A 27,473-nucleotide genomic window follows, 5' to 3' on the forward strand; every position below is an offset into this window, starting at 1 on the left:
ATAGAAATTTGCTTGATTTTATGTGGGTTCAAGTCGATTGATGAAAATCATGTGTGTGTTAATTCAGTTGTGCAGGCTTAGAGAGGGATGCGGCCTTCAAAATTTAGTAAATTTTTATAGCCTAATTTTTTTTTAAATTTAGTATTGACCTATTTGATTGACCCTCAATGAAACTTTTACTCACAAATTTTGCGACCATCATGTTAATTTTATTTGCACTGACGGTCAATCAATGTAAATGAGATGATTCTATTTACACTAAAATTGTCATTGCCTTGTCTGCACTGCCAATCGCCACCAACTACTTGTATCTTCATCCCAACACACCACCATATAAGAACACATCATTGCTGTTAATTCTGAAGAAAAGGCAAGACGTGCATATCCAGCCAGCAAATGTTGTCTTTTTATATCGTTTTAACATCTCTGGAGGTTAAATCAATGTAAAAACCGCAACTTTTTCTGGTCATGTAGTCTCTTGTAGAATTTCAATCGGAAAAGTAAGTTTTGCCAAATATTCAGGACGACTCTTCGGGATTGACCGATCACAATGAAGCAAGTCACAGTGACGTCAGTGATGACGACACCACAGAATCAGAGAGCACCTGGGAAGTTGAAAATAAGTAAGTTTCCATTTTTATCGAATGGAAACCTTCTGTTGGTTTAATGCGATGTAATATCACTACCAAAACCCTTTCATGCATTCATTCATTCATCGAATCTGAAAGGAGCGGCTTCATTAAACAGTGGGAATGAACATGATGAAGATGCAGAAGTTTCAACACGTAAATGTCGCGCTACATTAGGTTTTTTTCCTGATCTTTGCTTCATTTTTATTTTTCAGGGAGAATCGCAAAGCGAAGCAACTGGAAGTGAATTTGCCTGTTGAGACCAAACTAAGCAATTCTGAGATGCAGAAGACACAAGAAGACGAAGAGGAAGCGATGAAAGAGAAGCAGGATTTTTATGAAGGGAAAGAAGTTAAAAAGACTGCGCAGAAGATCACAAAGAAGACTTTTGCAATGGAAGCGGCTGACGTGGTGAAGAGAAAGGAAAAAGAACGAATTAAAAAAGAGCAAGAGGAAAGTGAGAGGCAACAAGAAGAAGAAGAAGAAATAAAAAGGGAACTGGAAAAGAGAAAGAAGAGACAGGCGGAGGAGGAGGAAACACAACTTTTAGCTTCTCAAGATAGAGAAAAGATAGAGGCCGCCCTCCAACAAGCTTTAGCGGGGTAAGCGATACCATTCATCATTCTTTTATGATAACAATACTTCGAAAAATTTTAATTACTGTATCTTTTTGTTGAGCCACAAAGCACACAAGTTGTGATACTATGTACAGCATGATGTTAATCTCAAGAATTTCTACACCATTTCCCTTGTTTTGATTTGGTTTTATTATTCCTGTGATATTGAAATCTGATACCTGATCAAACACAATGAGACATAATTGTATTAAGACAAATAGCAGATCCCATTTAAATGGCTTTCCATGATACTTAAATATGCCGCTCGATTGTTTCGATTTAATAACAATCGCTCCACTATCCACTTGATTTTTTTCCCACTGACAGATATTCCAGACAGCAAAATCGGTCATTTTTACATTGAGTCGACGTCTGCAGACATTAAATCAATGTAAAAATGACGGATTTTGCTGTCTAGAGCCGTACCCTTGTCGTGGCCAGCAAATATGCACAAATCCTATTGTTACGTTGATCCAATGTAGATAGATGTTATATCAGCGTTAAACTTTACATTTTTGAACAATATTTTGATTTTGATCCGATATCTTCTCGACTCGAATCAGTCTTTGTAGGTGAGTTCTACAGGAAAGAGGTTTATTTCGTTTGCTTCAGTCATGAATGTCTTCTAAATATGTTTTAGTGACATCATCATGTGTTATTGTGTGTCAACTTGCAGTAGTGACGAAATAGTACAGAACTTGCATTCTGTAATTGTAGGGCAATGAGAAGGCTTAATCAACTACAACAGAAAGACTGCATTGTTTTGTGATTTTAAGCCAAAACACATAATCTGCATTGATCTGAACAACTCCCCATGTCAGGCTTACAGACTGCGGCTTAGACAGAAAATAGCTAAGACTAAATAACAGTGGCGAGAGTAACGTAAAGTTCGGTTGTGCCCACCTCGATAGCTCTGTGAATTTGCACCAGACTTTGCTAATACAGGAACTACAAAAGCAAACAACTCGGGTTCAAATCTCGATGTTCACTGTTCGCTATTTTAAGATACATCTACAATTTTGGTAGAGTTGTTTCGAGGAAAGATTATGTTTTTTGTCTTTGAATGACAGTTGTGTAGCAGAAACAAAACATAATCGGATCAAAATTTGCAAATATTAACAAGCCGCTAGCAAGAATTTATAATCAAGAAAACGTCAAGTTAGAAAGAAGTAGAAGTAAGAACTTGACAGTGTGGACTTATGTAGGAACGACTAGTGTGCTAAGACTTTCACAGTGGTGTAAAACTAGAAAGAGAAGGTCTACTAATCCTCCCAATTGTGCCTGTATCAGTGTATCATCTCACACGGGCGGTGGGCTTGTTTGCAAGAAGTTGTCATTTCTCACAACTGCTGTGTGTTTTTGATTAGGTCGATAAGCCAGAGTGAGTCAGATGTCTCTGAGTTGGATGATTCTTATGCCCATGAACCTCTGAGGAATAAAATGGGAGATGCTCGGACGTCGGTGAGTTCGCCATGGTATAGATCGGATCAAAAATACAGTATGTATGTGACACATTGGTGCGACTTCACAACATTGTACTCATTAATTAAAGCAAGTACAAACCCAAAGCACGAATTGAAAAATGATACCCAAGTATGCTGACGCAACCTTGATGATGATAAATTGTATGGTTCTTATGACGATGCTCATAATTTTGTAACTCTTATGATGCTCTTTATGATAATTTTGTACATCTTTGAGTTTGGTGATCATGATTATATAGTTCTTTTCGTGATAATGATCCATGATCATCATACTTTCATAGTTTTCATCATGATGATGATTGTGAAAAATTCATTGCTTTCAGGTTAAATTAATAATCATGATTTCATAGCTCTTGCCTGTACCTCGGGGCGGGTTTACTAAACTGAGCCAGAAGAAAGATTCTGCTTCCACTGATCCTCATCAATTCACTAATGGCAATGATCCCACCACGTGGACTGCCACTGAGACGGAGAGTGAAGTAGATGAGGACATTGCTGGTAACATTCCTTCATCTTTAAGATCGTCTCAATTGTCAGGTATGATTTCATCAAATAAATTTTTCACACTATCGTGTTAGAAATGTTTTAAGACGTTAAATCGATATTAAAACGACGTTTTTAGCTATCCATCAGTGTTAGTCTTGTTGAATTTTAACATTTGTTTATGGCTTCTTCAAGCACAAACATTCCCATCAAACTATACTTTTTTGAATATGACAAATCATGGTCCACACTCTTGGAAAAGTTGAATGCACTCAGGGCAAATCATCTAGCTGCAACGGAGATCTTGCTCATTGGAAAGAGCTGTGCTATCCAGTGTCGCAAATGTGTTTGGTGGCTCTTTCATTAGATGGCAGGAGACCAATGTTGACGACAACATTGTTATTTTCTTTGAGACTTTGCGTGTAATTACGTTTGCGGGAGTTCTCGTTTACGGGCATCACCAGCAACTTTACGTCATTTTCTAATAGCGTGTATTGTCGTAGAAATAATAAAGCGTGTTTTTATATCGCTTTGTATCCATCGCGGGCATGCGTTGCTTTTAGCATTGACAAAGCAGACAGTGTCCACTGGCCAATGTAAATATGCAATTTACAGCTAGAATTGCTATCATGGTCGAGCAGCCAATGCATAATGAAGTGAAACATTTTCATGTTAATTTTTTCGTTTTCGCTGACTATGAGGATCTCCACGACATCTTCATGCTTTTTATGATCACAGAATCCTTGCTCCGATCAGGAGAGCGAAGTGAGTTCCAGAAGGAGGTGGCAAAGGAAAAGAGAAAAGCAATCGATGCAATCGAGCAGTTGGACTTTGCTCGCCGCAACATCGAGAGCTTGAAGGATGAAGTTGATGGTTACAAGAGGAAGGAAGCTGAATGGAGCGTTTCCAGGAACGACTTAGAGGCCACGATAAGAAGGCTAAGGTTAGTCTATTATATTTGGGCAACAGAGGTCGCCAAGCCGCCATATCGCCGGATCGAAGTTTTCTGACTTTCAACCCCCGCAATACGATGAACAAAAGACGTAAAACCGTAACTTCTGATCAACTTGAACACCTAGTGTGTAGTAGAGTCTTCTCGTAGTTGTTGAGAATTGTTTTCCGGCAACCTTCACATGAGTGTAACAAAACTTCCAAAAAGCTTTCAGACTACTCGATTTTTCAAATGAACTTTTACTCTATGGCCTTGGTTTCCAACTTGTGGGTCGCAACCGCATGTGGGGTCGCCTGAACTAACCATGTGGTTGCAGTTTTAGTCCAATTATGTTAAAATTAACTTAAACTTGAAATATTTTCTCCACACGGGAAAACAACAAAATGGGGTCACATTTAACGTTAATTTGATGTGTTCAAAAATTGGAATCGCTTCTTAAAAAGGTTAAAGACCACTGCTGTATTGAGTATAACGGCATTGTTTGTAGCCCGAATGCTGGTAATTTCTTTATCATGTTTCATGCTGTTATATGGTATGCCGTGCCATTTGCTTGAGACTACGACGATTTCTTATACAAAAAGTTTAGATATCACTGGAATAAGATTCTCATAGCAAGGAACTTTCCTACAGCTTCGATCATAACCGCTCGAAGGAGCAATTGTCATCCACCCAGCTGGACTTGAAAATGACGACAGATCGAATGACACGCATGACTGAACAGCTTGAATTAGAAGGCGGAACGCGAAGAAAGCTAGAAGTGACAATCCGGGAATTGCGCAATGAATTGAAACTATCGGAGCAGACTTTGACAATGGTAAGTCTCATCCTTGATTCTGAAAGCCGACACAAACATTCAAAATTTACGTATGCTGATTTTGCATTGTTGAAGCATCATTCATAATACATATTGTATCTATAAGTGACAAGGATATGAGGTCGGTCAGGCTAATGCTGTTATGGCAACCAGGGTTCCAAGATGTGAATTTGCACGACTTTATTTGTATGGCAGTATTCTTTGATGACGTGCGAGATCTGTCTTTAAAAATATGTAACTTCAATTCCAATTTCGACCTTTGAAAAGATGCATAAACTTGAATGGGAAGAGCGAAAATTCAACGAACACCTTAAACAACTTGAATTTTAAGGCTTCAAGCAAACTTTATTTTTTAGCTTGAAGAAGAGAAAGAGAAGATAATAAAAGAGAAACACCATGAATCACTCAATGAGAGAATGTCACGTGAGCGGGACAAAGTTGAGCGGGAATTGCATGACAAGGACACACACAAACGGTAGGTATCGCTGTTATCTGAGGTTGAATCCCAGCTAGCAGATTAGCAGAAGTTGTCATTTGACATTGTTTCAACGTTTCCAGAGGTTGTGCAAGGGCAACTTTTACTAGCTGGGAAAGAATAGAGCACGATGATCATTTAACTGAGTTCGTTTTTTTCCTGGTCTTAGGGTATTTCGGGCCCTGTGCGGAATATGCTTTGCGGGCCCCAATGACAATAATCTAATTCAGTAGCATAGCTAGGTATTTTGAAATGGGAGGAGGTGGTTTGACCGTCGGCAGACGAAGCCTGACGGCGTGATTGCCGAAGGCGACACCCAGCGGCAGGGGGTATGGGGACCTCCCCCAGAAATTTTTGAAAAATTACTTTGAATTTGGGGCATTCTGAGAGCATGTTCAAAATTTGGGTATGAATATTACTGTAAAATGGTGCTGTCCGGTGGCACAGCAAAAGGATAAGATCATGCATTCTTTGGCATTTTTCGGAAATAAAGCTATGTTGAGTCTGGATGCAACCTATTTCGTCCCCTGAAAAATTCGTACCCTGAAATCGGAGTAACAAAATCAAATTTCGACCTATTTCGTCCCCTGAAAAGATCGAGAGAAATTTGAAATGTTTGCGGTAACTCCGATCAGCAACTTCAGCCATGTTGTTTTTTTTTCTCGATCTTTTCAGGGTACGAAATAGGTTGCACCCGTTGAGTCTCTATGTTTTCTTGTTGCTAATTCCTTTGTTGAATTCACGTGTTGAATTTTTCCATTGGAAATGACAAAATTACTGAATTTTCTGAGTAGGCTAAATTGCGGGTCCCCTAATTTGCGGGCCCTGTGCGATCGCACGGTTCGCATACCCATAGCCGTAGGAGATGGGGGGGGAAGGGGGAGCGGTCGCTCCCCCGCTGAAAAAAAAACGCCGCGAATTTGGGCAAAAAACTGCACTTATTTGGGCAAATCAATCTTATCGTGATGTTTCGACATTTTACCAGTTTAGAAAGTTTACGTAATTGTTATAATTTATGAGATACATTAATATTTTCCGATCAATTATTATGTAAAATGCATTTTCATCTATTTTGAAAATTGTTGTATGTAGTATGGTAGTTGTGGTACGTATTGCAATTTGGGCAGAATGATAAGTTTCAATTCAACACCTGCAAAAAGTAAAGTGTAAAAGAACATAATTGGCAAGCAAAGTTAAGCTTATTAGTACTGATATTCACCAGCATGTACGTAGGCTGCATTTCTCCACAGGTGAGATTTTTAAGTTTGCTAGGTAGCATACTAATAACCTTAAATGGTTTTTGCTTTTTACTTTATGTCGTACTAATGTAGTTATTTGTAAAATTATATTTGGGCAAAAATGTCCAGTTATTGGGAAAATCAATCTTACCATGAGTTTTCAAAATCTTTCTTGTTTAGAAATTTGTTTATAGTGTTGCATTTTGTATGAAATACATTAACATTTTTCTTTAAATGTTAAATGTAGTGTCATCAAATTTGGAACTTTTGTATTTGGTATATTGCAATTTGGGCAGAATGTTAAGCTTCGATTCAGTATATATCTGCAAAATGTAAATGTAAGAAAAAGCAATTAGCAAGCAGAGGTACCGGTAAGCTATTATTACTGATGTTCATTAGGATATACACTACATTTCTTCATTGGTGGAATTTTGAAACCCTGCTGGGTAGTCTACTGGTAATCTTATGAGGTTTTTGCTTGTTTCTGTATATTCTACTAATATATTTATTTGTAAAAATATTTGGGCTAAAATGTCCAGTTATTGAGAAAATCAATCTTACCATGAGTTTTTAAAATTTTTCTAGTTTAGGAATTTGTTTATAGTGTTGCATTTTGTATGAAATACATTAAGATTTTTTCTTTAAATGTTAAATGTAGTGTCATCAGTTTTGGAACTTTTGTATTTGGTGTATTGCAATTTGGGCAGAATGTTAAGCTTCGATTAAGGTTATATCTGCAAAATGTAAAATAATGCAATTAGCAAGCAGAGGTAAGCTATTACTAATATAATCATTAGGATATATAATATACACTAGATTTCTTCATTGGTGGAATTTTGAAACCCTGCTGGGCAGTCTACTGATAATCTTATGAGGTTTTTTGCTTCTTTTTCTATATTCTACTGATGTATTTATTTGTAAAAATATTTGGGCAAAAATTACCAGTTATTGGGCAAATCAATCTTAGGCTACTATGAGTTTTCAACATCTTACCAGTTTAAAAACTTTGTATATATATTTGTTATAGTGAGTACCTGCAGCTAATAAGGCCCGCTAATTTTCAAACCTCAATATTTTACTAAATACTGCATAATTTTGAACGAAACTTGGAATGAGGATACTTTGGGTCTATCTACACAACATATCTATGAAACAAGTTTCTAAGTAAAAGGGGTTGTAAAATATTAAAAAAAATCTCGTGGGCCTTATTAGATGCACGTGTTGTGAATAAGGCCCGGTTTGAATTTGCACCAAAAGTGATGGAAAAGGTGTATTTTCGCAATAACAACACCACAAAACAACTTCTAATCGACAACACAGGCACATAACTAATAATTAAATACACAGAGACAACTATTCCCTCCCCCGCCCCATGCTCCATTTTTTAAAAAGCGACATGGTGTTTTTAGATATGGTAGGGATGATAAAGTATTTTGATTCTGAAATTATGATATTTCCATTGCAATAACAAATTGGATTAATGGTTTAACAAGAATTGTTTAGGTCACTCAAGTCTTTAACCCTCACTTTCTTAACCAGAGGTGCACAACGTTATCCCAGGGGCCCATGGGCCTCATTACCAAAATTAGCCTAGTCTGATCATCATTATCAGTCTTGCTTTAATTAGAAAAAAAGTTCAAATTTATTGGTTTTACTGCATCAGCATGCACATATCTTTCACATAAAATGCAAAAAAACGGCAGTCAAAGCGGTTTGTTAACTGCAGAACAGTCTAAAGTATGTGAAAATTAATAAAACCACTCAATTTCAGTCCCCCCAAACTTCAACTTTCCGTAACTCAAAAAGTTCTCAACTTTAGGCTGTGAAACTTTACCAGTTAGTCTCAATTCACCATAGCAGCAATCAGAGCTTCCAATTTTGTTTAAAAGATTTGTAACAACGGAGATCCAGGGGGTGGGCCTTATTACTGGCCGGGCCTTATTAGCTGCAGGACGGTGCTTGTAATATTTTGTATAAAATACATTAAAATTTTCCCATGAATGTAAACTGTGCCATCTTCAATTTTGGAAACTATTGTATTTGGTATGTTGCAATTTGTAGAGAATGCTAAGCTTCGTTTAGTATCTGTAAATTTTCCAGTGTTTGATTTCATGTTTTTGTGAACTGAACTGAACTTGTGGGCTACAGTTGAAATGTTTTCTATAAAGATTATTTTTTGTATTAACTGCTGTTTGTCTTTGCCAGTCCTAGGATTGATATGCTCGGCTATTTACCATATATATATGACACAGTACATACTATAGTAATCAATGATCAAATATATAGGCAAGTGTTATGTTGCTTTGGCATCCAATTCATGCAGTTAATATATCAGGAAATGTAGACAGTATTGATGATGTTGTCTGTATTTTCTGGCAAGGATTGAGTTTGAAGTTATTACCTATATGAGTTATTGTGGTTCAGTGTCTGCGATTTCAGTAGTTGCATCATCATGAACTAAGAATATCTTGGTAGTTGGTACAGTAACAATGTTAATGAAAAAACATTGGCTATAACTTCACTGTAATATGAGATCAATATTCATACTAATAGCAACTTAGTTTTGTTCAAAGGTGCAAATTTGATGTGCATAGTATGATAAACTGTAGAATTCTTTTCAGGTTGTAAGGTTTTAAGTAGCATAGATTAAGTAATGTTACTAGTTTGATAAGTAAATAGGTTGTCATTTGAGATTTTTTCAATGCAAATTTACGAATCTTGACTTGATTTTTTGAACTATCTTTATAATGAAAAGATTCAGCTACTTTTGGTCTGACTTTTTATTGCAATTGAGCTAGAGATTTTGAAATGATCTGATGACATGAATATTTAGCCACTGTTGTTCAGTTATTGTTGAATTCTCAGTTTAAATTGTTGTTGAATCCAGGTAGGCCTAATATATACGGAATGGCCCGATTCGGTGAGTCCGATTTGGTGAGTCCGATCCGATTCGGTGAGTCCGATTCGGTGAGTCCGATCCCTTAACGGGGGATTTTTTCAATTTTTTTTTTTAATTATCGGGTACCGTGGCCTAATTATCATTGCCGTTTTAGGGTTAGGGGTTAGGAGTTAGGGTTAGGGGTTAGAGGTTAGAGGTTAGGAACTCACCGAATCAGACTCACCGAATCGGACTCACCGAATAGTAGCAGACCCAATATATATATAATACATATTTTTGTGCCACAAGAAAATTATTTATATTTGATGGTTTGTTTAGTTTAAAGTTAATTCAGCCTTGTTTTGCTAAGTTAAACGTTTTGCTGCCTGTGTTTTTGTACACCGCCAAGTTGATGACTGTGGAGTTCTTAGACTGCTCTATCTCAGAGGTTGTGAGTAATTTTGTGTTTTTGAAAATATATAGCCTACGCAAAGATACAATTTGGGCAAAATTTGAAAAATTTGGGCAAATTTTGTTCGCCCCCCCAAAATGTTTTACTCTCCTACGGCTATGCGCATACCCCAAAGACCGGCACTGTCCCTGGTCGACCCAAAGCGACGATAAATATCATATGATATGATAAATATCAGGAATTTTGGAATTTATTTTTCAATCTCTTTGACCAATAATGATGACGCTGTTCAACATTCTTTAACACCACTGCCGACGTCTTGTAAGATTACCAAAATGGCTGATTACGAAAACTAGCTTTAGTCGTTGTGCTCAAGTCGTCAGTTATTGTACAGCATTGACATAAATAGGCCTACTGATGGTATATTCCTTTCAGACAATTTGAAGCTCTCGAGTTGTTGATGCAAGAAAAGGATCAGGAATTGATCAGGGCTAAAGCCGAAAGAGACGCATTCGAGGAAAGTTGTCACAGGTGAAACTCAACTAACAATATTTTACATTGAATCAATGCGGTTGAGTAGAGAGAGCTGTGATGCGATTGGCGAGAGCCCTAGTACGACGCTCGAAAGGGTACCTTCTTCTTCATCGTGTGTCACACGGCGTAGCCCAGAGCATCACGCAAGTCTTGCTCTATCGTTGAACTCGGCCAAATCCTGTGCAGAGCACCTTGCTTTTAGGTCAGGGCATTTGAGTAGATGTTGCATCGTTTACTCCTGTCCGCATTTGCAACTTGTGCTCCCCATGGAATACCCCCAGTGTCATCAGAGTATTACACCTGCCAATGCCAGTTCTTAAGCGGTTTAGGCATCGCCAATACTTCCACGGTTCACGCTTTCCGGGAGGAAGGCCCTCCACGGGTGAAAGCTCCATATTGGCCAATGTCGGTCCAGCTGCCAGTTTCTCCTGCCGTAGTTGAACCCGCACATTGGTTGCATACATACGTACGTACGTATGAAAGGCTACCGATTCGGCACCCCTCAAGAGCACGCGGCTTTGTCTTTGGCAGGATACCTAATGACATGCTGAAGGTGGACACGAGGATTGGTTTGCATGCTTTCCGTCCAATTAATCTACATTTTCAACCACCGGGTGTAAGCCTGGATACGACAAAACGTCTGTAAACGTTGATTCAATGTCAACAGGACCAATTATTGATAGCTGAGAAGCTTGTGACTTTTGTATTGTTAAACTTTTTTTTTTTGCTTTTTCTTTGCCAAGTAAGTTATTAAACGATACTGCCACTGCAACACTATTCTGTTACTTCCTTCTACCAATGACGTATCTTCCATCCCAGGTACAAAGCTGAGCTGAGCACCTGGCATAGCAAAGGTGACAATCAAGGTGACACACTCGCAAAACTCATCGACGAACTTAATGATAAGTAAGTTAACTTTAATATTTGACCACAATTGTTTATTTGTCACAAATTTTATGGTACAGTATTACTTTTTTACGGCTTGTAAACCTCAGAATCTAACTGAAGTGTTTTTATGCTACTACTTCTCGAACGTAACAGATTCTATTGTATTTTGAAAACTTTGTGTTTAAGCCACCAGTTCCGTCTTTCATTTTCTCGCCATCGCCATCCCTCATTTTCTCGCCATCGCTTTACCTCTTCAGGACATCATTATCGCTGAAAAGGAATTTTCTACTGTACGTGTTGTTGGTTTTGAAACCAGCCATAAAAAATCTTTGTAGTGCTTTTCTTTGATACTTTATCTCTTTACATCGATTCAGCATATGCAAACGTCGAGGCAATGCAAAAGGTTTAGCTGAGATAGAAACTATTCTGTCCCTTGAAAGTGAATTGAAATCTAGACATGTTTCTGTTGAACAGAGTCGAAGAACTGACTTGCGACCTGAAAGAAAGCGAGGAAGCCTTGCAGCAGGCAGCCCTGCAATACACCATGAAGCTGAACCTCTACAAACAAGCCAATGACACCCTCACCGCGCAAGTTAAAAGGTAAGAAGCACCCTGCTCTTGGTGGTACTCCTGGGAGTATGTTCAGCGTTGTTGTGTTTAAAATTTATCAATTTTGTGAAGACTTTGTATCTCAACGTGAGGCTGTAGGGAACCTTTTTGTTATGACAGTTCACTTACTTATGTTAAGTTTTTCTCCTCCTTAGAGAGCAAGCGGACAAGGATGTTGCAGTGCGCGACTTGGAATCTCTTAATGATCAGCAGAGGATGTTGAAGAAGCACATCGAAGAGGCAGATGAGCGGTGCAGAAAGGAAGAGAACAAGTGTGCATCTTTGGAAGGAGAACTGAGAGGATTGCGAGAAAAAAGAGAAGAAGCAGAGGTAAAAGACATTGTTTTTGACATTTCTAAATGCATCATTAAAATTTGTTATTCATCGCCTTGGAACATAAAAACTGAATTTGTTTTTAAATTTTGGTTTATCAATCTTTCCGGTTGTTCTTATGACCCGACATTTCGGTTCAATATCCAGTGAGTAAAGTGTTAGTTACTGAATATATAGATGTGAGACATTATTGTGAGTTCGATACCGCATCCAAACACATATAATGTAGAAAGTAGCACAAGATTTTGTTCCTTGTCAGCATTAAACAGCGTAAATTTTTTTTTGATTGGTTGCCTTTTCTTTGTCTGTCTGCCTTGTGAAGCATGAAAGCATCATGTAACTACCACAATGGTGCATACAACCTTAATAATACCTATAATGTGTTTTTTAATATAGCGTTATTCCCATTACAGGTATACGTTGCTCCTTAGCGCTTTACAAAGCAGACAGTGTCAGTGCTGCCGTGTAGAGACGCAGCTGAGTACATTATTATCCTGAATTTATTCCTATGCTAAGTGCCAAGCAGGAATTAGATTCAGTACCACTTTTTAAAAAGTGTTTGGTATGACCAAACATGGAATCGAACCCATGCCTACCGATTCAAAGGCGGACACACTATCCACTAAACCACACTTACAAAAAAACACTGAACATGTTTGTGGTCGAAGACTCATGGACTTTTCCATCACTAAACAAATTGTTTCAAATGTATCATCGATCTTTCCAGCGTCGGTTGCATTCCTCTGAGGTATCGGACACACTTACCCAGCAGGAAGCTAACAGCTTGAGGACCACGCTTGCCCACAAAGAGTCCCTCATCACCCAGCTCCAGCAAGATAAGGAAGAAGCAAGAGAGAGATTGAAAGTAGCCGAGTCGGAACGAAACGAATTTCAAAGGGAAAACGCAAAGCTCCTGGGAAGAGTGGAGATGCTGCAGGTGATCCGAATAACGTTATACCACCGTTATGTTTGCGTGCGTACAAAAAAACAACGCAGCTGGCAAATCAAGTATTTTTTACATTAATTCTCTAGACGTTAAATATATGTGAAAAGGACCGTTTTTTCCAACGATTCTACTCACCAATTTTCCTGCAACCAACAGTAATTTTACATTTACATTGTTCAAGCAAAACCAGATAAAAATCTTGTATACTTTTCTCACTAACGTTCATCATAAAAATATCATTTGAATGTCTCCTCCAGGCTGATGTCTCCCAGCAGGACAGCGAGAGGATGAGGCTCAGGAGAGAGCTGGAAGAAGCCAGAACCTTCGGGAACTCCAGTGTCACTGCCCAACAAAGCAAGCTCGCTGAAATGATGACTGGTAAGTTATTGTTTCAAATTTCTTTCATCCAGTCTTACTTACAGATGAAATGTTTGCCGTTTCTAATTAATAATTCATTTCTGAAAATCTTAAAACTACGTTTTTCTAAACAAGTTTAAGCCGTTTACATAGTTTCACACTGATTCAATATCGCTTGAAGGTGTACAAACATGAAAGCAATGCCGTGTAGCGGACAAAGCATAATGAAAAAATCTTTATCCTAAGACACACATTTGTTGCTGAGTGGCCATGTGGATCAACTCCTCCCTCGCATGGAGACTGAATCACCTCATCTTGTAGCAAGTCGGATGTTTGTTGTTGTTTTGTAGCATCCAAGGCATAGCAAAAGCACCTGAGAATAATCTTCAGTTGCTCTAGGCTTGCTTTCGTAAAGTTAGAGAGTTCTGCGAAGGAGTGACCACTTTGTCAATAATGCTTCTTCGTCATCAGTGTTGTCGTCTTAAGTGTCGTCCGCAGTAGTGTTGCCATTTCAATAATTTCACCAAGCATTATTATTGGATAATTCCACTTGCTTGTTACTTGCAACTTATTTGTGTGTTTTGCTTGCTGAGCTTGATAAAATGAACCAATCGGCCTCAGACAACTTTCGTAAAATGGTGTTGTTTCATGGAAAGTCGATAGCATACCATTTGAACAAATGCTACTTCTGCTTTTCTGTTGTAACAAAGATAACATGCATTGCAGTGAAAAACGAACAAGTAGAGCATATTGTCTTGTGCTGTTTCAACATTGATAATAATCCTTTGGATTTGTCCATTGTACAACAATCATTTTACCAGTCGTCGACACAGTGTGATGGTACTTTTGAAACCTGCTTGAAAGAAAGCAATGGTACTTGAAGTGCAATTTCCTGCAAAACAAGCTTCCATTTTGTGTCTGTACTTTTAATAATAAGGCTCAATGCAAGTCGCTATCTGCTTATGTGTATGTAAAATGGTTATTTTATCGCAATTTTACGTTACTATTTTGTCAACTACAGATCACCAAAACGAGCGACTCGAACTGGAGAAAGCAAATGCCCAGCTCAACCAGCAGGTGGCGCACTGGAGAGAAACCGTTGAACGAATCAATGAAGAAAAACTGAAGAAGGTTCAAATCACATTTTGCATTTTAAAATCTTTTTACAGGAAAAAAATTGTTGGCCTGAGCTGGACTCGAAGATGCTACGAGCTTGGTTCATAAGACAAGGGCTTTATCACTAAATTATTGCTAAAAGATTGTTGTGGTCAATCAAATTTTAAAATCGATACTAAAAAAATCCAAGCGACCTTTCAGGACACTTATTAGGTTGATTCGTCAAGCAGTGGCCAGTCTTTCAAAAGTAAAATGGATAAAGTGATTTTTTTTTGTGAAATTCGTGATGTGTTGTATGTAGGGATTGCCTCTTAAGTTTGTAACGAATCACAAAGCAAGTAAGAAAACGTTTCTTTTAAGGATGAGGAGCTGGCTCTTGCCCAGCAGGATCGCATTGAAACTCACAAGCACTTGAGCTTCACCGAGTCATCAATGGCGCAACTCACGGAGTCCCAGCGTCAACTCCAGGAGGATAAGCAAAAGATGGCCTCGGAGCTGGATGCCAGCCGAGTGCGTGAATGACTTGTTTCAAAATTTTTGCATTTTTGATAAATTTTATTTTTAATTTCAACTTTCAGTGTACGAAACTGTCGAATTACGTTAACTTAATGGAAGAATGATGACTGATGTTTTTATGAGCAAAGTCTGTGTTGATACAACTGATCATCAGATCAAGTAGTCTGGTAATATTGTAGTAATAATCTTGGTATGACAATAGTCATGTTGAGACGGAGTGATCTTGCAGGCCTCAGCACTACCTGATTACTCACTATAGAACAGCGAGCATTGTGTTTCGCTAACCATACCGATGTAGCCTCCACACTAGCAACCAAGACTTTTCCAAGAACATCAAGAATTGACAGCGATAGTCTATCGCTGTCAATTCTTGCTACGTTCCACTGCCAAGAAACACATGACACTTGTCCGTCTAGTTTTTTTAATTCTCGCAAGAAAACGTAGCGGTTTGCTTTTTCAGCGTATGTACACATTGAGTCAATGTAAAACAAAGGGGCTCATGTTCCAGCTCGGTAATGCCTTGCCATCCGCAGACGAGATGTCAGTCGTTCGAGAACCGAGCCGACGAAGCGAATCGGCAAATATCGAGCCTGCGCATTGAACTAGAACAAGAAAAGCAAGCCTCTAGCGCTATCCGCCGGGAGTTGCAAACCATCGAACTAAACAGATCCATGGAGAAGGACAACTTACAACGGGTGGAGGATCGCCTGAAGGAAGCGGAAGTGACGAAAGAGAGGTGCGTGCTTCGTATTTTGTTACTTTCTTACACAAGGGCATTCTCTATTTTTTTTCTACAATTTTTTCACTTGTTGTTTAACGTCATGTTTTATTTTACTTTGAAAGAATTTCTTCTTGCAGTCGTAAGAAGTGTGATGTACTCTACTGGCAAATAGTGGAATATTTATCCATTCGTCTTTCTGCTTTTACTGGAAACTGCTAAGACTAAATAGCAATTACACATTTCTAAACAGATGAACTACCCTCCACCCATATCTAAAGAAGGGCATACGAAGGCTTTTAATACGTCTGACAGTAGAAGGGCTTCTGTTAATAATGTCTTTTTACCGTAAAATGACAATTGGTACCGATAGTAGTTTAATAAATCTTGCTTTGATAACCTGCATTGCGCTATTAGCATCAGGCCTGGATATTCATTACTCACTGCATGCTCAATTGCTCATGGTTGCTTGTTAATTCAACTATCCGTATACTTGCTTTACATTTAGCCCACTGCAAAGGTTTTGTTAAGAAAAACAGCTTACTGGTAACTTTTCAACTGTCTTTCCAAACAGGTATTTTTAAAATATGCTCTATATAACATTTAGTAACTGTCTTCTGTAGCTGACTATACCAGCTGCACCACAAAACTTTCTGCAATTTAGAAAAGAACCGCATGTTTCACGCGCTACAAACTACCGCCCTGGTAGTGTCATAAGAATAAGGCAATCGCTGTGAACCTTCGCATCCCCTTCTTTAGATATCCCTGCCTCCACCATTTCGCAACATGTTGCTACAGTTGGTTCGTGTATTTGTAATGTGCAGGTCGCTGCAGCAGATGGGTGTTTTGACCGGTAGACGCTTTAAACATGGGACAATTTTCTCTATGAACCAGCTGACTGCTGCCATTGTGACCCTTTTGGCACTCAGCCAGAGAGTTGAGTCGTGCTTTGAACTTTGTTTGGTAATTACAGAAGAGAAAAGAGTAATGGCAGGGTTGGGAATCGAACCCACGCCATGGAAATTACTAATCCCTAGCCCAGCCCTAGGCCAAGCTGTCCACGGCAAAACCATCATTTAATTGATTTTCTAACGTACATGAGTCGCATGGCTGTAATCAGTTGATTTAAATCTCGCCTTCTGATTGGTTAATAGACCTCATCTGCTGTAGCGACCTGCAAATTACAAATACGCAGTCGGTTCATGTGGCCCATTTGCTTATTTAAATTCAAGGACTGAATTCGTTTTTGTTTTCAGGCTGCAAGCAGACCTGTCTTCATATAATAACCGTGAAAAAGATACCAAAGAGGACCAGGCTCTTCTTGCCCGCTCCCAGATGCAGCTAGAGAGTCTCGTGGCTAGCCTCCAGGACGAGAAAGTATCTGCGGAGGATAGATTGAGATCCGAATCCCACCGCTGCAAGTATGTCGATAAGTTAAAGGCCAGAGTAACATGGGACTTGTGAACTGGGGAGCTTATGGTCGTGTGGGCAATTGGTACCGTACATGTTTAGTTTGGGATCTCATCAATCCATCATGGGCCAGTAGTAAGTGGTGGGCCCCGTGTAAACATGAGAACTTACGTGCAATCGATCTAGTTTACAAATGAACAAGAAATGCTATCAAACTATAAAACGATTATATTTTAATAAGATGATCCTAAAATGGGTGAAACGGGTTGTTCAGGCTTTTAAGTGAATAGTAACTAACTATATTTGATATAATTTGCTTATGACGTTTGTATACAGTATTTCAGCATGTAACTGTGGCAACGTCAAATATATCCCGGATATTGTTATAGTCACAGCTTGATGTTTTTGTTCTACAGTATATTACTGCATATGGTGATGTATGGTATCAACCTCACACAAACGTAATGTTTGAAAACCATATTATCCAAAACATTCCAGCCTTGCTTGTAAAAGTAAAACATTTTCTCAGAATTCTTCAGAGCGAGGCTGACGGCCATCGGAAGATGTGGGAAGCCGAGGTAAAAGCGAGGTCGAAGCTATCAGTGGACCTTGCCAAAGCTGACAAAGAACGTGTAGACGCAATCAAGCTGGTGGAAGCTTACAAAGAGAAATTAAAGCGCTCTGCCGTGCAGGGCAAGTCGTACCGCACCAAGTTTGAAAACCAGAAAAGATATCACTCGAAATTAGAGGACAAGATTGAGCGCTACAGGTACCGATGATTGAAAGCCATTGTTATTTCTGCAGATTACTAGTCACTTAGTCTGTGTTTTGTAGAGTTGAAAAACTCACACTTGTTATTATTTGCTGCTGTGCATAACAACGTCTTTGTTAGCATAAAAAGTGTTATTTTAACAAAATATTACTAAAGACAAAATTTTAGTAGAGTTTCTTTATCACATAACCGGCATATAGGCTTGACCACAAGCGGGAAGAATAGTTTAGCTTTTTTTGTCGCCAACTAGCTAGGAGAATGTTACTGTTTCAATAGACTTTAAAGTGCTACAAGAAATATGCTTTTCGCTAGTATAAATGTAATTTGCGTGCTGTGACTAAAACAAATAAAAAGAGTCTGAATCTAGAAAAGCTAAACCTCAGGTAATTCGTTAAATCGAGCAACTCGCTATTCGTCATTCCATGATAAACTCTTGCGAGAGCTTTCGCTCATCATTTCCTTTGTGTCTCACCAGCCAACAATTGGTCGAATTCAAGCATCGGTCAGATACGTCAGAGTCAGAATGCGAGAGCAGGTTGTCACGCATGACTGAGCAATTCGACAGTGAGCGATCCCGATTGGACGAGACGATACGTCAGCTGGAAGCCCAGGTTTCGACTTTAGGCCGAAAGTTAGACGACGAATCTTATGCCAGAAGCGCTGCAGAACAGGAATTGAAAGTTTCTGGAGATTCAAGAAAAACGTGAGGGCTTTATTGCAGCGAATTGTTCTCTTTTTTCTTCTATTAAACGGTTAAAAGACATAATAAAATTTTGATTTGGAAAAATTGAGCAGTTTCATCAGCGACAGTTCATGCATGCCACGTCAGCAACTTGCCTAATGTCTGCTGCATGCTCACAACAGACTAACATTTCAGGTTCCAAAGCAAATGTCGTATTGAAACATCATGTCCAGGTTAAGGATTTATTATTGCTTTGTGCATGCAGCCTCTTGCATAGCTTTTCCCAGCCAGTAAAATCTGTTTTTTTACATTGACGTAACATTAGCAGACGTCGAATCAATGTAAAATGGCGGATTATGTCAGCTTTTGTATTACAAATATTGAAAGAGGAATTTTCAGCACTCATTTTGTGCTGTCAGCAATGCAAGATAAGAATGGAATTTGCTTCTTTTTACCTTTTTTGACGTTAGAGTTTCTGCACATTCGTTTTGTGATGGTGTTCCGATACAGATTCTAACCACAAATAAACTTAAATTTTTCTAACCACTACTACCTCTGCTAACACTGACAGCTTCGGAATTACTTTAAGTCATTTTTGCTGAGTGAAACCACATCATTTAAACGTCCACTTGGACATTCACTCCAAGCTCTTCTCCCGCAGTGACTCTTCCTTCAGCGAGATGGAGCGCGAACGGGATGAACTGAAGGAGGAGCTACGAAGAGCACGCTCCAAGAAGAAGACGCAGGATCCCAACAGAACAAGCGCCGTGATCAACGCCGAAGTCAGCGCCAAGTTGGATCAGGTCAACTCTTGGTTGGAGGTGAGTCGTGGAAAAGCGGTTTCTATGCTTTTCGATAACAACATACAATAAATGTAAGAGTAAGCTAAGATTCCTTCAGTCCGATCTTGTCTGCCTCATCCTTCCCTTGTTCTTTCTATTGTCTTTTCGGACGTCCCCATTTTCGTTTTCCTTCCTTATTCAAATTAAATATCCTTTTCTTTCCCTTGCGAATGCTCATTTCTGCTTTCATCTTTATTCGCCCTGGTAAGTTAGTTTACTCTATAGTCTCCATTATCTCTAGCATATCCATCAATTCCTTAATCTTCTTTCCCCTCCTCGTTTTCACTCCACACATATTGCTTTTACCATTTCCCCTTTTTCGTTCTTCTCAGGATTGGTAGTGCACTAACAATGATGCATGGTTTTAAATGATGTAACAAAAAGAATATGTAAATGCGTATGATCAAATGTAGTTAATATTTTCTAAAACCTCTACAGCCTGTTTCATCCATTAGAAAGTCCTTATTCAAATAGATTGTCTGATGATCCCCTTTTATGGTGAAACAGGCTGCAGAGGTTTTAAAAAGTAGTAACTATATTTGATGTAATTTGCTCTGCTTGGCATTGAGCACTTTTTGTAGTATTAAAAGTATTTATTGTATACGAAGAAGGCCGATTTTACGAGTAGTATGTGTTTGCCACAGGCTTATCAGTAATTTCGTCATTTATTCTGAGTTGCTTCAATTTTTCTGATCGTTTTGTCTCCAGTCGAATTAACGTTAAATAATAAAAACTTTCTCTTCCAGGAGCGAGCGGTTGCACAGGATGCTCTGGAGCGCCTCCGGTTTGCTAATGAAGAAAAAAGAGTCGCGGAGGCTAACAAAAGAGCGGATGAATTACAACGAGAGCTAAATCTTCTTAGGGTGAGGTCGCCACGTCCGGAGAGGGATGAAGATCCTCGGCTGAGGAGGGAACTTCAACAGATGGTCCGGGAAAAGATTGATCTTCAAGAAAAGTTCCAAAAGTAAGAACTCTGTAAATTACGAGATATCGCAGACTTCTTCTTGCTTACGAGGCAGCAATGCAGACAACTTCTCCCTGCTGCTGCAACCAGTGGACTGTCTCAATGTTAGAGTATGTGAGGTCCACACGTCCTTTAGAATTTAATTAAACAGACTAGATTTAAATTAAACAGACAAGCGAGCCTTGTCCCATCTAACGAAAGGGGTCCTTTTTTTACACTGCTTTAATTTCTCCGCCGATGTTGAATCTATGCAAAAAGGACCAATTTCTACTAATATTCTGCTATGCTAAAAACGTAGTATTGAATTTCTTCAAAACAGCGTTTCTTGACGTCGAAACGACTTAAGCTGGGTTTAGACTACGTGGTGCGTTTTTCGCACGTAATTGTTGCGTTGCGATTTACGTGCGTCCTGTCTCAAACAGCTCGCGTTTACACTACTTGCGGTTTTCATGCGTACAGTGTTACGTCATCTTGAAAATATAGGTTATTCCCCTACATTGATGTCAATCAGCTGATCCAGTTGACATCACTTCAGTTCTGTCAATGCGTTCATTGCAATACATGTTGAGTTTTACTTTCTCTGCACAAATGACTTTCACAGAAAGAAACAAGCTCATAACACAAGTAGGCTAATCAAACCCTAGACTACACTAGCTATCAGCACACAATGATATCAAAGTAGAACACTTTTGAGGGTCATATATTGCGAATGGAGAAGCCAAAACAAAAATTACTTATTAATAGGAAGTGCAGAGTGGTATCCAGACTTTTAAAGCAATGCCAGATATATTTAATTGCACCGAGTGGGTTCTTGTGTTAAAATAAACTTTGTTTGACCAACACCAAGAGTGTACCACTAGAATTTTTAGACAGGCTATGTTTTTTGAATAACCTTGGATTTTAAACTCATGTTTAGCAAACACTTCGAAAACTAAACTGTCTATTTCTGGGCTATATATTTTTTGATTAGTTTGACCTTGCATTCCAACCATTTTGCTCCTGACCTTGGTATCTTTGTTCAACAACCTTCCTTATTTTATAACCCTTGAGGAATAACTTGGAAATCTTTGTTCACTTTTTAGTAAATTGGTTTCTTTATTTAAATGTTAAAAGTTAATGCTATAACACAAGTCTACTACTAAAAAAAAAACAACTAAAAATTGCGCTCAGCATAAAGAACACTAAAAATGCCGGCATTGTAAACCACTAAGCAATGCAATTGCACATTTGTGTAATTATACATTATACAACACGGGGTGTATGAGATCTCACAGATAACTACCATTTGTGACGGACTAATTTCTTTGATAATATTAGGCTATGGTAGGCTATAGTTTAATAGCTGTTTATTTTCTGCTTTTATAAAATATTAATAGGCTAAAACAAAACAAAAACTGAATGCAATTCAACTTTATTTGTCACCAGCGAATCAAAAAGATAGTATTTTTGCATGTTGGCAGTTTCCTGTATAATTGTTTATAGGCTACGCACAAATAATGAAAAAAGTAGATGCTACAAATTTGGTAGAAGCAAATAAAATAGCACTAACAGAATTAAAAAGGTTGCAAAGTCACAACAATGAAAAATATGAACAAAGAATTCTTTGTAATAGCAATGTTGACAATAATAAACCACCATTATAGTTGACAATTTTTGGCTGTTTATCAACAAATCTATAGGCCTGCAATGGCAATTATTCACCACAACAAATAATTTTCAGTAAACAAAGTCTCTTGTGTTAATCTGCCTAATGATGGCAATTACAATAATCTATATTGACATGTTTGTGTCACACATGATTATACTTTTGTCAAATCAATTTTAATGCCTAAGAACACATATAACAACATGACATGTTATATGTGTGTTCTTACCACCAAATTCCTTTTAAGGGTGATAGTAATGAAATGCACAGCCAAAGTAATCATAAAAACTCATGACTTCAGAATAATTCATTTTAAAAGTGATTGTACATAATAAAACGCATAGTCAAAGTAACCATAAAAACCCATTTCAAAACAATTGAAGGGTATAATTTCATTTAATATACAAATGAAATAGGCTATAAGCAAATGTCCTCAAGCCTACATGTATGTACAGTATTGAAATATTGTATCATACTAGAGTACGGTAGGTGTAATGTATTAATTCTGATATAGTATATGCCCATGACAGTACAATGATTATGTAGTTCAAATTCTTTATCATGGACTTTACATTGATGAAGTAGAAATTGCAAGACTTCAAATTTCAACAGTAGAAGAATCATCACGAGTCCGATAAGACCACAAACATATCTGCAAAACAAATCAAATTGCAATCAACGACGATACACATAAATGCACTTTTTATGTTCATAGCAAAATGTGACTGAGAGACATAGCCTATAAACCTCTGAGAAGGAATATTACTTTATTTTGTCTACAAAGTACAATGGACAAGCCAAAACAGTGTTCAAATATAAAGTGTGTGTCTTGATACACAATATACATTATTAGGTTTTGAAGTGCATGAAACGTCACCAAAGCAAGGTAAACTTTTATAGGGAGGCAAGCATCCCAGACCCCCTACCACTCTGTTTGTTTCGTAACTTCAAGTTTTGCATTGTCTATGTTGTATTGCAAAATTTCCTTTGTTTTAAACTTTGGTGCTCCCCCCCAAATGTTTTTATAGATCCACCACTGGACATGCCTAGCATGTTTGTGTGTTTGCGATGACTTTTAAATGTTAAAGATGCCTTCAATTGAATTCATTTTTCTTTGTTGAAATGCAAATCAAGCGATATTGCATCAAAAGCCTCTACAAGTATGCGAAACTTCCAGGATTAACCTATCAAGGATTTTTCAGTCAGAGGATAAAGATTAAAAAACCAAACCAATTGTAGAAACAAAATGTCATACAGTTCAATAAAGCCAACAAAAAGAAAAGGTGGCAAAACCGTAATGGTTTAAAGTGAAATAATCAGCACTTCCAAATATAGAATAGGTAGGCTATTTGATATGATCATTAGCTTCATACTTTAAAATAACGTTTAGGTAGGAACTTAATAGGCTAGTCATTTTACTCACCTTCTGGTAGCCTCTCAGAAGCATGGTGATCACTGGTTGGTTTTACTTCATAATCATAGATTTTTTTTATGTGCAACAATCTATCGAACATAAAGTTCAAAACGGTGGCCTAAACCTTGAAGAATGAAAAATAAATTAAGTTTGACCAAGAAAAACACTACTGAGAGGCATCTATCTTGCTTAAAATACAATAAAACCCTTTCAAAAAGTCTAAACGTCAGCAAAATCTACCCAACAAGTCATTTTTGATGTGAAAAGTAATTTTTCTATCAATACTTTACAAAAAACTAACCTACCTCGGTGTTTTTTCGCAAAACTACCTCAGACTGACTTAGCAAATACTCGACCTAGGATCCGTTGCGACAGCTTCAGCTTCCATTCAGATGGATCGCTTGCGACGGTTTGCGATTGTCTGAGTGCAAACGCACAAAATACGCGCGCAATGTAAACACTCCCATTCAAATGGATCGAGCAATACGTTTTGTCGGAGTGCTTACGCACGGAAAACGCACGTAGTCTAAACCCAGCTTTAGTTTCACATCCAAAACCCAACATTTCAGGACCAAGCACGACTTGAATGAGAACAAAGAGAAGCTCCACCACGAGCGGAAGAAGTACCAGCAGCTCCACATGGCTGCCCTCACTGGCTCGATAGCTGGCCACGTTGGCTCTGGACTTCAGCCTGTCGCGTCACACTCTTTTCTGACGACGTCACCGCGTATGACGTCACTGTCACCCAATCGTGACGAGGTGATGTCGTCGACGCCTAGAAAAGACTTATCTCAACCGGTTCTAGCTCAGGTGAATGGTTCGGCCCAGCGAGCAAATCAGCCTCTTTTTACATTGATATGACGTTAACAGACGTTATACCAATGTAAAAACTGGCAATTTGCTGACTGGGACCAATGCATGAAGTCCTGCCTCAAATTGTCGAGCTGTTTATTGAATTAATAAATATTATTTGACACTTGTAATCATCCATAAGATAAAAAAAAATGAGCACATTTTTATGGGCTTCTCTTCAACAACTCAATTATTAAGCCCCAGAATTTTAAGGTGATTTTAGATGTGATATAATCGGGTGAACTTGTTTGCCCACTTTCGGGTTTAAATTGGGTATCTGATATTTTTTGCCGGACAAAACGAATGGGCAGTTTATCACAAACTCCTAAAAGTTTGTCACAATTTCTAAATTTGTGTTTTTCATTTCATTGTTTTTTACAGCTACGTAACAAACTGGACACCAGCATTGCTATCAAACTGGCCAATGGCAGAAGTTCTGCGTCACCTGTTAACGATGGAACTGGTTCCAACCAGCGCAGACCGGACGAAGGCGGTGGTAGCAACCCACCTACTTCCAACGAGTACTTGCTGATCCCATGAACATTGAACAACCATACATCAACTGTGCTTATTATTGCTGTTTGTTAGCCACAAATGTTACTGTTTTACATCGATTTGACGTCGCCAAACGTTAAATTAACGAAGCACGGTAGTGATTCATACCCGCCGCCTAATCCAATTATTTTTTGTTTGTTAGCTTTCGAATAAGTTTATGCAGTTCACATGGTTTCTCCAGTTCATGGTGATGTTATTGCTGGTGCTTCATGTATTGCCAGCTGTTCAGTTAACTCACTGTTAGTGATCCACACTACAAACGTATGTTTGGTGCAGTTTTTTTACTGATGAAACCAGGCCACTTCTCCCATAGCGATCCTTGAGTTGTTTCCGTTACGTTTAGTATAGATTCGGTCGCCCCAGGCGGAAAATCAGTCGTCTTTTACTATAATGAACCTGCAGACGTTGAATCAATGTACAAAACGATTGATTTGCTGTCTGGGTCGGTATTTTGAAATAATCGTCAAATTAGAAACCTTTAGACTTATACCCTCGTGCTGCAAAATTTTCACGGAAAAAAAAACACTTTTCGAGAAATTGTAGCTCGTGCGTTGCTGGGCGTATGCTGCACGTCTTATGCTGAATTTATGATGTCACTCGGTTCAAATTGCTTGTTGGACTGCCTTCTATGTTAAAGATTCCGATAACAGTTTAACTTTTTGGACCATTCAGTCTGGTTTATATTTTTCACCTTTAACTCTCCATGGCATTTGTTCAAAAACCTCTCCGCATCTTCTTATTAAGCCCACGATTTAAGTTGGTCCGTGGTCTACAAGGATTAGCCGATTTTCGTAGGCTGCAGGTTAACAAAATTGAATTTTTTTCCTACATTTTCGAGACACGCAAATGTTAATTTTCTTATTAATTTGCCGTCAAATGCTACACATTGTTACCCTTGTCGTACAAATGTTGATTGATTTTAAAATATATTTTTCTATTTATTTTATACGTTTATACAAGCGGTGCAGCTAATATCCATCGTAAATAAATAAAAACTGCGAATATTTTCTCCTCAAAGAAAGTTGCCATGGCCTTAAGAACTAACATTTTCCTAGCCAGCACAATTGGTTCTATTTTACAATCTGCAAACGGTAAATCAATGTAAAAAAGGAGCCATCTCGGTGGATTATCGCTCTGGGACTGGGTGGGCTATTTCATATTGGGAACGTTTCCATGATTTGTAGCCATTGTAGGAAGGAAATGTACATCACGCACATCCATGCATGGCTGCAGATTCTAATAGCCGAGATAGCCTATAGCCTGCTCGAGAGTAAACAATATCAACGAAGAAGACTTGCACATGTGCGATGAGGATTGAAACGCCTTCCGTTTTCGAAAGCATCTCAGGGTTCTTCAAATATCGTCCTTGTGACGTCAGAACCATCATATTGCATGAAATGGGTTGATGAAAAACATCATGTAGCCTAGGCCTGCGACGCAAAAGACACGTTTGATCTAGTCACTATAGTGCATTGCTAACATTACATCAGGGATCAGAAGTTGGTTGGTTTTGAATCTTTATCCTCGGTCAGACAAAGCCTTGATAGGTTATTCCTGGTAGTTTCGCATGCTTGTGTAGAGGCTCTTGACGCAGGGCCGGTTTCCGAGATTGACAGAGTGAAGTTTTCCGCTTGTTAAAGTGTTGTTGCCGGGAATTATTCCATTCACTAGGTGCCGCTGAATGGAGAGCAGTCCTTGGAATGCATTGCTCAGGCGCACACCTCGAGAATCGAACCAGCGTCGCGTGATCTTGAGCCTGGCGCGTAACCGCTGAGCTATAAAACGGGGCGGACAAGTTTGTTTTTATTTCTGACCATCACAACAAAAACAATATAGGCCTATGCCAAACATAGCAGAGGTCTAGAAAAAGGTAGAAGCGACAAAATACGAACGTTATAACGTGCATGATACAAAAACAAAAAAGTTCTATAAAACAGATAGCCTACTGAATTCTAAATCTCAAGCTTACAGTCTCGTCAGAGATTGTTATTTTCATTCACTCAGAAGCCTCTCTCGTTTTTGTTTTTACAACTCAGAAAAAAGAGTTTTACGTCATCTGCTCGAGGCCTTTGCCAAAACATGCCAAAATGCATTGAAAGGAAAATAACAGCCAAATTGCTGGTAGAGTGGAAGGCTTTAGATTTAGAACAAACTGTATTGTAATTAAGTTAGTGTATTTGCTGATTAATCCTTTTGTGTTCAAAATAAGCAGAGTAGATTGAGAGACAGCCCAAGCGTTTTGTCAATTAATTGCAGTTAGTTGCTCCCTGGCCATGGTTGCTCTAAAAAAAATTTGATGGCAGACTTTCGTGCAAATATTCTGTAAACTAGTTTTAGC

At 38.5% G+C, this 27,473-nt stretch overlaps 1 protein-coding gene across 5 annotated transcripts in view; it reads left to right on the forward strand.

Moving 5' to 3' along the window:
• Positions 1-26,130, forward strand: part of LOC145777951 (uncharacterized) — a 41,244-nt gene extending 15,114 nt beyond the window's left edge. For 3 of the 5 annotated variants that reach the window (XM_082589318.1, XM_082589320.1, XM_082589319.1), the window contains exons 13-36: positions 523-623; positions 845-1,231; positions 2,614-2,707; positions 3,081-3,267; positions 3,952-4,156; positions 4,796-4,979; positions 5,336-5,454; positions 10,418-10,513; positions 11,336-11,422; positions 11,879-12,004; positions 12,169-12,343; positions 13,074-13,283; positions 13,550-13,670; positions 14,671-14,780; positions 15,126-15,275; positions 15,815-16,017; positions 17,256-17,420; positions 17,939-18,178; positions 18,657-18,884; positions 19,059-19,096; positions 19,524-19,684; positions 20,452-20,669; positions 24,298-24,538; positions 24,962-26,130. In XM_082589318.1, coding sequence (XP_082445444.1) covers positions 523-623; positions 845-1,231; positions 2,614-2,707; positions 3,081-3,267; positions 3,952-4,156; positions 4,796-4,979; positions 5,336-5,454; positions 10,418-10,513; positions 11,336-11,422; positions 11,879-12,004; positions 12,169-12,343; positions 13,074-13,283; positions 13,550-13,670; positions 14,671-14,780; positions 15,126-15,275; positions 15,815-16,017; positions 17,256-17,420; positions 17,939-18,178; positions 18,657-18,884; positions 19,059-19,096; positions 19,524-19,684; positions 20,452-20,669; positions 24,298-24,538; positions 24,962-25,120 — 4,005 coding nt within the window. In that variant the 3' untranslated portion in view covers positions 25,121-26,130. The remainder of the gene's footprint in view (positions 1-522; positions 624-844; positions 1,232-2,613; positions 2,708-3,080; positions 3,268-3,951; positions 4,157-4,795; positions 4,980-5,335; positions 5,455-10,417; positions 10,514-11,335; positions 11,423-11,878; positions 12,005-12,168; positions 12,344-13,073; positions 13,284-13,549; positions 13,671-14,670; positions 14,781-15,125; positions 15,276-15,814; positions 16,018-17,255; positions 17,421-17,938; positions 18,179-18,656; positions 18,885-19,058; positions 19,097-19,523; positions 19,685-20,451; positions 20,670-24,297; positions 24,539-24,961) is intronic. The other 2 variants (XM_082589321.1, XM_082589323.1) reach the window with 2 other exon arrangements.
• The last annotated feature ends 1,343 nt before the right edge of the window (positions 26,131-27,473 follow it).

This window comes from Aplidium turbinatum, chromosome 10, assembly GCF_918807975.1.
Source record: "Aplidium turbinatum chromosome 10, kaAplTurb1.1, whole genome shotgun sequence".
Taxonomy (NCBI): Eukaryota; Metazoa; Chordata; class Ascidiacea; order Aplousobranchia; family Polyclinidae; genus Aplidium; species Aplidium turbinatum.